This window comes from Scleropages formosus, chromosome 2 (genome assembly GCF_900964775.1).
Source record: "Scleropages formosus chromosome 2, fSclFor1.1, whole genome shotgun sequence".
Taxonomy (NCBI): Eukaryota; Metazoa; Chordata; class Actinopteri; order Osteoglossiformes; family Osteoglossidae; genus Scleropages; species Scleropages formosus.
In genome coordinates this window covers 16,744,288-16,757,185 of record NC_041807.1, presented here as the reverse complement: position 1 = coordinate 16,757,185, position 12,898 = coordinate 16,744,288, and the positions used below count along the sequence as shown (strand labels likewise).

The 12,898-nt window shown below is 44.8% G+C and overlaps 1 protein-coding gene across 4 annotated transcripts; it reads left to right on the top strand.

Moving 5' to 3' along the window:
- Positions 1–235: 235 nt before the first annotated feature.
- Positions 236–11,208, top strand: parvg (parvin, gamma). 4 transcript variants are annotated; one of them, XM_018747065.2, is made up of 14 exons: positions 236–585; positions 1,152–1,265; positions 1,516–1,681; positions 2,095–2,159; positions 3,741–3,843; positions 4,165–4,308; positions 5,492–5,607; positions 5,693–5,748; positions 5,859–5,887; positions 6,148–6,209; positions 6,787–6,855; positions 6,972–7,073; positions 7,576–7,648; positions 9,554–11,208. In XM_018747065.2, exons 3-14 carry the CDS (start codon positions 1,603–1,605, stop codon positions 9,625–9,627), a joined length of 972 nt encoding a protein of 323 aa, XP_018602581.1. In that variant the 5' UTR covers positions 236–585; positions 1,152–1,265; positions 1,516–1,602; the 3' UTR covers positions 9,628–11,208. The 4 variants fall into 4 exon arrangements, with proteins under 4 accessions (XP_018602581.1, XP_018602582.1, XP_018602583.1 ...); XM_018747066.2 differs by having other exon boundaries at positions 1,134–1,265; XM_018747067.2 differs by lacking the exon at positions 1,152–1,265.
- The last annotated feature ends 1,690 nt before the right edge of the window (positions 11,209–12,898 follow it).

Here is a 12,898-nt window from a genome sequence, read left to right as displayed (position 1 = left end):
GCTGCTGCCTTTGGATCCAGAGGTTGTACGTTTGAATCCGTCCTTCAGGCCCTTGAGCGAGGCACCTACCCTAAATTGCTCCGGTAAAATTACCATGCAGTAAATGTGTGTTTGAGAAAGTGGTGTGTGTGTGTGTGTGTTTAATCCATCGTGTGCAACCCTCTGATCAACCGATTGTCGTGTGACCTCTTGCAGTCACTGGAGATGAAATGTGTTTCCAGGCCTTTAGGTTCAGGACCATTTCTCCACGGTGGGGGGTGTTGATGGGGGGGGGGCATGCACTATATTTATTGCTTCTGTAGCTGGCACCCGAGTGAGAGGCCAGGCGGTGCTGTTACCCTGAATTCACACGTTCCGACCACAGGGTGTCACGCGAAGACGGTCGTGCGCCTGTCTGCTGGACCACAGAGCAGGAAGAGGAAATGCGCTCCTCTCCACTGCCGGTTCCTCTCTTCTTCACTAACCGTCTTCTGGGTCTTGCCGCGTCGTACCCCCCACTCGGGCGCCGTCGCACTCTGTTTCGTCCTCTTCTCAGTTCTCTCGCTGCTTCCGGGTCCCGGTTTTCTTGCTCCTCTTACGCTAAAGGTAAGGTCCTTCTCTTTGGGCCCTAAGTCACAGAAATCCAGAGTGAATCATTTTCTCATGCACACGATCACACTCGGACACCGCTGGCACGGATGCGGCAGGTTCAGGAAGTCAGCCCGGGTTAGTGGTTCCCTGGACCGCGATGGAGGTGTCGGTGTCGGTGCCAGTTAGTGCTCCCCCCTCCCTGCTATTAGCTTAAATCCATCATGAGCTCAGGGACCCAGATGACGTGTAGCACTTCGGGCTCTTGGACCATTTGGTCAGCAGCGGTTGTGTGTTGGTAGATGGCAGAGTGGCGGTTCAGTGCAGTACAGGAAGAGTGTGGTACAGCGACTGCCCCCTCCCCCCCTCCCCGACCACCACTGTGCCAGTTCTCCTCCAGGGCGAAGCTTCTGATCTCCGGCTTCCGTCCATCAATCTTTATTGGCTCGGTCCGATCGAGACGTTGCTGAACGCTGAAATCCGCACAAAGCCTCTTCATATTTGCACATGTTCAATTCTGAACTCATTAAAAAAATATTAATATATCATTTTTATATGATATACAGCATATCATTTCATAACAGGGAAGTTTTTGGCATAGTGCATAGAACTGCTGCGTTACGATCCACGAACCAAGGTTCGAGTCCCACTCCTGCTGCAGTACCTATAGAGCAAAGTACTCTCCCTCAGTTGATAAGGTAAGAATATCGAGTTGTGTAAATGAGTAAATAATAGTGTAGATGATGGACTTTCATCGTAAGTTGCTTTGGACAGCGACTAAGTTAAGGTTATTCTTATTAAATAGGGTTAATGGAAATAATCATCAGTGTTATTTCTTTGTGTGTAAATTTAATTGAGTTTCACTTGAACTAGCAATGATCTGGAGGAGCACAATGAAATAGGTGGTGGTGGTGTCCTGGAACAATTGTCTGCCTCTGCTCTTCCCAGTGCGTCCACCTGCATCCCAGCTGTATAAAGAGGTGAAAGCGACATTCACTGGTCCCTCTGGCCTTGCTAACCCTGTCTTCAGCAGCAATGGAGGAGTCCACGGACAAAGTCCTGGAAGAAGCCTTTCTTCAGGTCAACACTCCCGATGACCTCGAGATGTTTCAAGGTGCACGACTTCTCTTTCAAACTACACGCAACTGACCCCAGTGCTTATGTGTCATCCCTTTGGGGCAGTAGATAGCATAGCAATCAGAAGGCCCTGGGTTCGAATGTCACCTCCTGCTGCTATAACCTGGACTAAGGTACTTACCCCGCATGGCTTCTGTAAAAATTACCCAGATGTATAAATGGTTAAATAATAATAATCCAGTAATCCACATTCTATTACGTATATATCTATGATATCTGCGTGTGGCCCAGACTTGGTAATCCTCCACTTAACATTCAAAGATGTTTCGTCATTATGGACCGTAGGAGTCTTAACGTGGTTGCACCGATTCGCTCAAGCAGTGCCGGGGATTTATTTATTTATTTATTCTGCGCATGAAAACTCACTCGTCTGGATGTTTTGCCGCACAGAGGAGAAAAGAAAAATAATCCAGCCAACATCTCTGAATAACCCTGGCCTGGAGAAGCTGAAAGAGGTATGTGTCCGGTGACCTGCAGATGTACCTGCGATAGGACAATGTCACGCTGATGGCAAATTGACATCGTATGCTCAGTCTGATCAAAGTGCGAGAGCCTTCATCGGGCCTTTGGTGGCGGTAGGAGTTCAGTTTGTGCACCGCTCTATTCTTCAGAGAGATGAAAGTTTAAATAAAGACTCCAGACATCAAACAACGATCAGCAGATTTCTGGTCTGGAGATTCTGGGGAGAACGTGACATGGAGACGCAAGAAAAATAGCTCCAGCTGGCTTGTGTATGTTTAATGAAGGCCGTTTCTCCCGCAAAGGAAGTCGAATCGATCTCTGCAGGAGGGTGTTAAAAATTTCATGAGGGGTTTTATTCAAAGTTCTCACTCAGAAGAATGCACATACCTGTCAGTTACCAAGGGCTTATTGTGAAGTCCTGAAAGATGGTTCTAATGTTTTCCCAGGACCTACTGTTTTCATGTTTTAACGCATAACGACAAAGACCGAACATCAAATTCCACACAAACGTGCAGGTGGTCCTCGGCATATGAAGGGGCTCTGTTTGCATGAGCACATCGTAAATCTATAATTTGCCATATTATAAGAGCCATACGGATATATAAACATTTAACATGCACGAGTGATATGCTCTAGAAAAGGGCTTTGTTGTATTTTTCACTAATTTCCTATGTTTTTCATATTAAAATGATACTGATATAGAGTAATAATAATAATATAAATACAGTATAGTATTATAATTACATTTCACTTTTATTGCTAAATATATTTCCCTTAATTTTTTTTTCTTTTCTGCATCATCAGAGCACTCACTTTTTCACTTGCCGTTTCAAATAAAAAGCAACTCGTGAAAAAATACGCAAGCAGCGCAGGTGCAAAAATAAGTGAAGTTGCATCGGTTAAACAAAGCAGGTAAATAGAATCAGGTGTGTAAATCATAGTCATTTATTAATTTTATATGTTTCTTTTAAGATTTAACAGTTAGATTTTATACATTCAATATTTTATACGAGAATGATAACCATCCCTATAGGGTTCATATACTTTCAAGCAGCGCTGTATGTGGTAATAATTGTATGTTGTAGCTCAAGAACTATGTTATAACTTTTTTAAAAAAAACTATAAAAACTAAACTATATGCAGCTCCATGTGTAATTTTTACTGTTTATTTGGTAGTATGAGACAGAGTGACTGTACTCAAGAATCTCGTGCTAGGATCTAGATCTCTCCTTCTCTCCTTCGGTGTGATGCTTGTATATTTAAGTTGAACGTTGCTTCGGAGAAAAGCTTGTGCTAAATGAATGAATATAAATGTGAGGACTAGCTCTACCGTTTTTGCTCATGTATGATCTTTTACTCTGGAATAAGAGTAGGGGGGCGTTACCGATCTCACTATCTGTTCATGGTCACGAGGAGAAGCAGCAGTAATAAGGCCTTCGCGTGAAAGACACCGGTTTACGTCGGTTGTGGTGTTTGTGGGAGGGTACCTGTAGATCCTGTCTCTGGAGATCCTCTTTCCCCATGTCACCGGCTGTCACTGCCCTCCCTTCCCCCCACCCCCACTCCTCGGGCAGGTGTTGATTACATGGATCAACAGCACCCTGAAGCAAGAGCACATCGTGGTTCAGAGCCTGGAGGAGGATCTGTATGATGGACTGGTGCTTCACCACCTCCTGGGTGAGACCCCTCCCCCACAATCTAAGTGTCCAAAACAAAGTCCCTGTTGGGCGACCAGAGCAGACACACGTTGGGAAATCCTGATAATGAATCACGGCGTGGCGGGGGGGCAGGGAAACTGGCCGGCAGTCAGCTCACGCTCGCATAATCAATAAAGAATGTAATTGGGGGTCCTCCTTCGTTAATCTCGTTTTCGTTTACGGGGAGAACGGTCGTTAACGTGTGGACCGCCCCCCGTTTTCTCATTCGCACTGAACTTAGTGGCCTATGGTGTGGCATAAAGAACCTATGTACGTGCGTGCGTGTGTCTGCTCGTTCCAGAAAGGCTTGCGGGTGTGCGACTGTCTGTGGAGGAGATCGCGCTGACCAGAGCTGCTCAGACTCATAAGGTGGAGGTCACCCTGGAAGCCCTGAACCAGAGCCTTGGGGTGGACAGTGAGGCCTCCTCCAGGTGGAGTGTCAGACGTGAGTGCGTAACGCCGCGACGCAACAATCCTAAGACCGCTGGGACCAGGGATCCAGGCCCTGTAAAGGAAGGTGGGGTGAGGTGGGGGGGAGGGGGGTGTTCCACCGGAGGCCCTTTGGTTTCAGTGTCACCTCACAGAAGGGCCTCACCTCAGCCAAGGGTGTCTTACAGAACAATATATCAACCGGTTGAGACAGATAAAATTAAGCTGTCATGCGTTGTATGAATAAATATGCTATTCTTTATGTTAAAATATTTTTACCGCTCTTCCCAAATAATGAGTGATGTGAAAGGCGCTGGGACTCATCTGAGTGCTGAGAGCCTGCAGGGGTCCTCAGGATGCTCAACAGTACCATGAATACTGTAGGACTGGACCTCAGCAGGTTCTTTGGGGCAGATTTCTGGAGGAGTTTCCCTCTAAATGTGTTGACCAGTTCCATCGACACCACTTCACAAATTGTGACCTTACAACCGCATCCTTATGGGGTCTCAACCTATTACCGATGCAGTTGGGGTTCAGATCACTGCAGTTGAAGAACAGCGTTCAAATCATTCTCTGCACTTGTTTTTAATTCCGCTTTAGCCACTTATTTTGATTATAGTGGTAATCTGACGATTCCTATCTATAAACAGCATTTAAAGGGCGACACAGCGGTGCAGCGGGCAGCACTGATATTGCACAGGTCCTGGGCTGTGGGCTCAGTGGTGGGTTTCAATCCAAGTCTGTCTGTGTGGAATTTGTACAGTATGTTCACTCTGTATTTGTGTGGGTTTTCTCCAACTGCTCCAGTTTCATCACGCGGTGCAGAAGACGTGTGTTTCGGGTGAATTGGTGACCCTAAACTGCCTTTTGTGTGTGTGTGTGTGAGTGAGTGTGAAAAGAGTGTGTGATTGCTCTACAATGGACTGATGTTCCATCCACGGTATACCACACTTCACGCCCTGTGCTTCCAGGATATGCTCTGAATCACGGTGACCCTGCGTTGAACAAACCGTTGTTGGAAATGAATGAATAGAAGCAGTTTTTATTAGGGTCCTGCAAGTGACTTGATACTATAATAAAATCTCAAAGTAAAAAATAATAAAATCTAAAATGGTCTCAGTCTTGCTGGTTGTACTGGCCAGCTGTGGTGCCACACCATGTGACTGAATGCGTGCCCCCCGCCCCCAACCCCCCGTCAGTAATCCACTCAAAGGACCTCCTGGCTACACTGCACCTCCTGGTTGCCATGGTGAAGCGCTTCCAGCCTGACCTGCAGCTTCCCTCCGGCATCAGTGTGGAAGTGCTACTGGTGGAGGTGAGCGCTTGACCACGTGAGGAACACCTGGAACGCTTTAAGTACAGCTGAAACTGTTCTTGACCCCCTCCGTGTCGATCGACAGGTGACCAAAGGGGGCATCAAGTCCGACAAACAGACGGAGCAAATTACGGAAGCAGGGTGGGTATGGAGTTGGACAAGGGCTTCCATTCAGGCCTGTTGTAATGAAACGTGTGTGTGTGTTTGTGTGTGAGAGAGATGAATACTTAATTTTCCATTTTTCATTTCAGAAAGTCTTCTAAGGACCAGAATGCAAACCGTAAGTTTGAAAGGTTTAGTAGGTAATCAGCAGCATGAAGTGGGGTTTCGCACTGACCGCTGAATATCTCTCTCTCTCTCGCTCTCTCAATTTTTTTTTTTTTAATTTAGTGTTCTTAATTGGCAGGACAAATTGTATACACATGTATAACCAAAACTATTTTACAAATAATATTTTCTAGTGAAAAATAAGAATCGAATAAATGATAAATTAGAGGAGAAAAATCTGTCTCTCTCTCATACCCCTCGTGCCGTATTCAGGAGCCGACCCCATCGACGAGCTCCTGAGGATGGAGCCGCAAAAAGTGGACACGGTGAAGAAGGTATGAGAGACCGTCACCAGTATCTGCCCGCTTGACCCAGAGCACACTCCAACCCCGAGGTCAAACAATGAACCCTGGAGGATAATCCCTAAGAAACCACATACTAGTTAAACTGGGGGTAAATTTTTACCCTTGCAAGGGTTTACAGATCTAGACCTGATGGTTTCCTTCAAAGCATCTTACCATTATTTACCTGTTTATATAGGTAAATAGGTACATAGCTTGATCAAAGGTCCTACAGCTGGGGGTGAAGCTCAAACCTGGGACCTTTGGGTTCAAAGGAAGCACCTTTACCCACTACACTACCAGCATGGGTGTGATCATATCAGTCACATGACTATATATCCTTAACTAAGTATTATTGGCAGTGACGCCAATAAACGGACAAAACGGTTAGGGAGAGATAGCTGAAAGTGTGTGGATCAGTTATGAGGCCTTAAAAATTATGCAAAATGATTGCAAAAACTGGCAGCAGTTTGAAAAATTGACCCCCTCCCCCCCGCCCCCATTTACGCCACACTAGCCTCCTAGACGAAGTATGGTTGTAACTGCTCTCTCCGGTGTGTGCAAACCGCAGGCCATCGTGCACTTTGTCAACAAGAACATGGCACCACTGGGGCTCCAGGTGACTGACATGGAGAAGCAGGTACCAGAGCGGCCTTGCGTGCCCCCACATACAGCATTGGAACTCTTTGTCAAGGGTTTCATTGCAGTCCATCCAACTTATTTTTTTTAATTAAAATTTTATCCTGCTGCCCTCAGTTTGCAGATGGGGTGATCCTTCTCCTGCTTATTGGACAGGTTAAGGGGTATTTTATCCCGCTCAGCGACTTCAACCTCACCCCCGTGACAAACTCTGAAATGGTAAGACCCGTACACTCACTCGTGATGGTTCCGGAAGGCTTGCCTCGTAATAATTATTATGGCATTATTGATCGGCAGAACTGCACATGTTAACTGTGCTCATATTTAACCTGCGTCAGAAACGCAACGCTGACGTGTAGATGTTTTTTCTTTTTTTTTCCCCTCTTGCGTGAAACTGTAATCCTGCCTGCCATGATTTATGCAGCGCTGCCTAATGGAAATTGTCTGTATTCATATATTCATGCAGTTACGTGTATTTTTGGCAAACACTATTTCATGCTGTCCCTCCAGAGCATTACAGTAATGGAGCAGCATCTCTTGCTTCAAATGATGAAATAACTCAAAGAGCAGCACGAGCACCAATATTAGCATATTTATTGCCTCTGGGTTGGTGTTTTTGACACAAAGTGATTTTGGATTGATCATTCAAAACTGTACCAGTGAGCGTTTGGGTTTTTTTTTTTCCAATGGTGTTTTTAACTCACCGTTTTGTTGGTCTCAGCTTCAGAATGTGACGTTGGCCCTGGATCTTCTCAACGACGAGGATCTGCTCGTGTCTGGTGTTGAGCCCGAAGGTGGGTCTGTTTGTACTGTGGGAAGTCCACACTTTGAGCTCCAGATTGCTTGTGGTCCCAGCTGAACATCTCGCCATCTGTGAAACTGAGTGGGGTAGCAAACAAGAGCAAACTGCTGTGACATGGAAAACAGAGAAACTATAGAAAGGTCCAAAAAAAAATGATCAAAGTGAGAACAATAAGCATGAAAAGGTCCTTATATGTGATTTCATAGTTCTTACACAGGTATTGTCATACTTAGAAATAGTGGGTAGCTGGTGGCATAGTGTTTGGAGCTCTGGCTTTAAGATCCAAAGGTTCCTGGTCGGAATCTCACCTACTGCTATAATACCCTTGAGCAATGTATTTACCCTGAGTTGCTCTAGTAAAATGACCCAACTGTATAACTGCATTAATAAGTGTAGGTTGCTTTGAAGGAAAGTGTCAGCTGAATGTATTGTGAGTGGTCCCATAAATCAAAAATATTCTTACTCCCTGTAACTCTCTGCAAGGGTCTGTTCTTATGTCTTAGTGATCTTTCCAATAGTCCTTCATCACGGTGTGTGTGTGTACCGTGTCAAACTTTGTGTGGAATCGGCTTTAAAATGTACTACGTATGAAATGTCAGGAAGGTAGGTGGGTCTGAATGAGTCATCTGCCTGTGGGTCGGTATCAGTCACCCCATCAGGCTGGAATCCTTTTTCAAAATTTATTTCTTTCAGATGCCACAGGGCAAGATGGAATATCAAAATGATCTTGAATTGTATTTGGGCACTTCTTTTAAACAATAATGGGGTTTGGTGCTTAGAATGGGAATCTGAGTATTAAATCATGAGAAAAGTGTGTGTGCGGAGGTCAACAATGCAAATATGTGTGTGCGGAGCAGCTGACAGCACAGCTGTTAGAGCTGCTGCCTTTAGATCCAGAGGGTTACTGCTTTGAATCTCACCTTGCTGTAGTACCCTTGAGCAAGGTACTTACCCTAAATTGCTCCAGTAAAAATTTCCCAGCTGTATAAATGGGTAAATAGTTGTAGGTAGACTGACATAGTGAGTTGCTTTGGGGAAAATTCGGTGAAGTGATTAAATGTAAAGAGTGAGTTGTGCAGTATGTGTGTTCACCTCTTACTGCTGAAGGATGTGCTGGTTCAGTTGTTCTCTCCATGGTAGAGCAAAGCTGGTGGATTTGTCTGCTGGGACCACCGCAATTTAAAAGTTAATACAATAGCTGATAACCGCTAATGTTTGGACTGGAACATTTTCATTTAACCTTGGAGCAGCTTACAAATTGAATTAGTCCCGAGTCCTGCTTTAATTACCAAATAATTTTGCTGATAGAATTAGGAATCCTGCTCTTTAAAATCGACCGATGGAGAGCCTTCATTAACTGAGGAAACAAATGACAGAGCAAATGTGAATTAGTGGATGTATTCAATTTACATAACCGGAAAAGGATATGCAATGTGAATTTATATAACACCTTTGTGGAATTTAGCATTCCGCTCATCTGTGCAGCTCTGTGGCTCTATGAAATGATGTCGGATGCCTTCAGAGCACTGCACTGAGTTTACTTATTATGTCAATAATAAGAACAAAGCTGTTCAGCCTAACTTGCCCCATTATTGTCTAAAGTTTTTAAATGACTGTATGTAGAGGGGACTCCGGGGTGAGGACAGCTGGTAGTGTAGTGGTTAGAGTTGCTGCCTTTGGGCCCAAAGTTGCAAGTTCAATCTCCAGCTGTTGGTACCTTGACCAAGGTACTTACCCTAAGTTGCTCTAGGAGAAACTCCTTGGTTGTCTAAGTGGGGAAAGATAATTGTAAGTACCTTAACATTGTAAGCTGCTTTGGAGAAAAGTATGAGATAAATATAATAGGAGGAAACCAGTGCTACTGCTGTAAGTAAAGCTTTTTTTTTTTATTAAATAGATATCATCTCCCAGGACATGGCTGCCACCTTGAAAGTCCTGTATGCTATATTTAAGAAGCACAAGAATATATAAGAAATAATGTCTGTAGGGATGGCAAGGAGAAGAATCACAGGCAACGAGGATCTTCTACTTACTTGTTCCAGAAGACCTTTTGAAAGCCATCTGTCATGATCTCCAAGGATATGCAGCTCACCCAGGAATCCATGGATATTGGACTCTGTCCAGATTTGATATTTTTAGCAGCATGCCTTTCTGCGGTTTTAAATATGCAGCTATTTTGGAAAGTGGAACATATATTTCAGGTACCACGAGGCTAAACCAGAAGAGCAGTTATTGACGACGGATGGAAGTTTTCGGCTGCCAAGAAACAGACACGTGTCAAGATGGTCTGTGGTGTTTTGCTGCATACCTTGTTTTTGCCTGATGCTAAAGAAGATCTGATGCTCATCTCAAATTTTCTAGCTCGACTCTCAGAATTTTTCCCTTTATCTTTCCCTATCCTGAATCACGAGGTGCTGTCATTGTAGTAAAATCACGTTGCTTTCCCAGCCCTTTATTCCCTCAGCTCCTCATCCTGAAGAGCAGTTTGGCAGATTAATGGCTTTCACGGCATCTGGAAGCCAAAGAACATCAGAGACACTGGTTTTTAAACACCCTGGAGGCCCAGTGGAGTCAGCAAACAGCTACAATTACTGCTGGGAACACCGTCAGTGGTGAATCCACACAAGTCTTGAGAATTTTGAGAGTATTTGCGTATTTTACTAATGTTTGTAATAGATAAAATGGTCAAGAGTAGGAAGATAAAATAGAATGATATTCATAGATGGAGATCCAATCATTTATTGTAACAAAGACACCAGTGGGTTTTTATCGCCCTCGTTCTACAAACTTGTTTAGCGGTTCGTTTTAAACTCACGCCAAGATTGCGTCGTTCCAACAGTGCTTTTTAACCGTTCTTCAAGATGCTTTGACTGTCTTGGAACACTTGTGGGCGCTGTCGAGTTTAGCACGGTATCCGGTGTGAGCCATGTGGCAGTTGTGCTCCTGCGCTGGCTGTAGATGCTGCTGCGTCTAAAACAGTGTGTGTAACTGTCTATACCAGCAAGAGCATGCTGCGATGCTTTGTTAGCGCTGATCAATGAGCTCACACACACACACACACACACACACACACACACTTGTTACCAGCAAGCTATGATTACTGTAATGCTCTATATACTGGTGAAAACCAGAACTGGTGAATGATGCTGCAGCTAGAGCCTCGACTCATTGAACACCTGTACTAGTTAAATTGCCTTGCTTCTCTATAAGTTGTAGAACTGATTTTAAGATTCCTTTGCTAGTTTGTACACCCTTAAGCAGACGAGGATGTTATGGAATGTTTTTCGGAATATATTCCGAGCCGTGCTCTCGGACGTTTAAGCGCAAACCTACTGTATTTTCCTGAAGCTGCACGTGAGATGACTGGAGAACGGATTTCTGTTAACGTACGCCAAAATTATGGAACGAAATTCCACCGTATATTGGAGTGGCAGGTTCTGTGGACACCTTCAGAAAGCTTTGAGTTAACATTTTAGTTTTATACTTATCTCAGCGCTTCATTTTTCTAACTTTTTTTTTGTGAAGCACTTTGAGCTGCGACAATTGTATGGAAGGTGCTGTGAAAATAAAGTTTTTGTTATTATTAAATGCAAATATTTTTGTTTGTTTTTTTTTTTCAGCCGCGCAGTTATGAAATAATGGGAAAAGCCCAAAGTGCATGATTGTCGAAAGGTAAATTTGATCCCTGGATCTGATTATTTATTTATTTATTTAATGTGTAATTTTTGCGATTGTTTAAACTTTCACTGGATATGTTGCAGTGGGTAGGGGTGTGGTGGCGCAGTGGGTTGGACCACAGTCCTGCTCTCCGGGGGGTCTGGGGTTCGAGTCCCGCTTGGGGTGCCTTGCAATAGACTGGCGTCCTATCCTGGGTGTGTCCTCTCCTCCTCTGACCTTATGCCCTGTGTTGCCAGGTTAGGCTCTGGTTCCCCGCAACCCTGTTTGGGACAAGCGGGTCAGAAAATGTGTGTGTGTGTGTTGCAGCGGATTCAGGTGCAACAGCTGTTTCCAGACATTATATATACTAAGCTTTTGGAGCAAATGGTCTGTTTACTGGCCTGAACCAGAGAACACATGATTCTTGAACCCTGGCAGCTGTATTGGACTCTTCAAGCAAAGCACTATGACAGCACCTTCAGACATGTGAAGGATGATGGGGGGTTTGTTCCTCTACATGCCAACATGTTGAATGAGCGAGGGAAAGTTCTAGGCTGTTCCATGGTTTTCCCTGGGGTGATTTCCCCGGGACCTGATGTGGAAAACACCCAGTGGCACTTGTGCTACAGTAAAAGCCAGCCTTCCCTCTAGATTTCTTCTGCTCCACTTCTTAATGTGAGACCCTCAGGTTGACTCCAGCGTACTGACTGTACCCACAATCCCTCACCGAGAGCAGGCTGGCACTATGGTCCTCATAGCATCCCCCCCCACATCTCGTACCTTGTCATGGCCATTTCCTCAGATGCCACTGCCCTTGAGTACCATGTCCTACTTCACTGTCAACAGATTATTCCAGAGGGAATCTTTGCCCCCGTTTCCCTCCCATCTAAAAGCAGCTCCTACATACAGAGTGTATGGAACCCGGAGTCTTTGACCGCGCTGATGAAAACAAGATCTTAATTGACCTTTAATAAGAGCTGCCCGTTTTCATGTGAAGCGCCAATGTCCGCGAGGGGGATTAGGCAATACCTCCGAGGCATGGACGGTGCAAGGCGGCAGACGCTCTCCCTCTCGGCCTATAATGAGACATCTTAATTATACTGATTCTGCGTTATCAGGGTTTCAATCTGTGCATTACAATAACTGGCTTCTGTAAGCCCTCACACCGTCTGCTGCAGAGAATACAATATATGGTGTGTGTATGTGTGTGTGTACTCTGAGGCCATAATGAAGGGATGACGGAGAGTCCAGCCGTCAATATGGTAAGAGTTATTACTATGAGAAGCACGCGTTGGCGCTGATTGTCAGTGACAACCCCCCGTCCCCTGTGTCTGATTGCCTCAACCCCTTGACATGTCCTCCTTATGGCCATTCGGCCCCTTTTGGGTTTTAAAATCAATAGTGGTAGGAACTGATTTTTCCCTCCAATTTCACTGACATGAAGCAACAGAGTCAATACTGCAGGAAAAGTAGCTTTGTATTTGTACCGATTTAAAATTTTGATTTCTATACCCTGCTGTAAAGGATGGTTTTAGATGTAGCATTGATTGTGTGTGTGTGTGAGAGAGAGAAAGAGAGAGAGAGA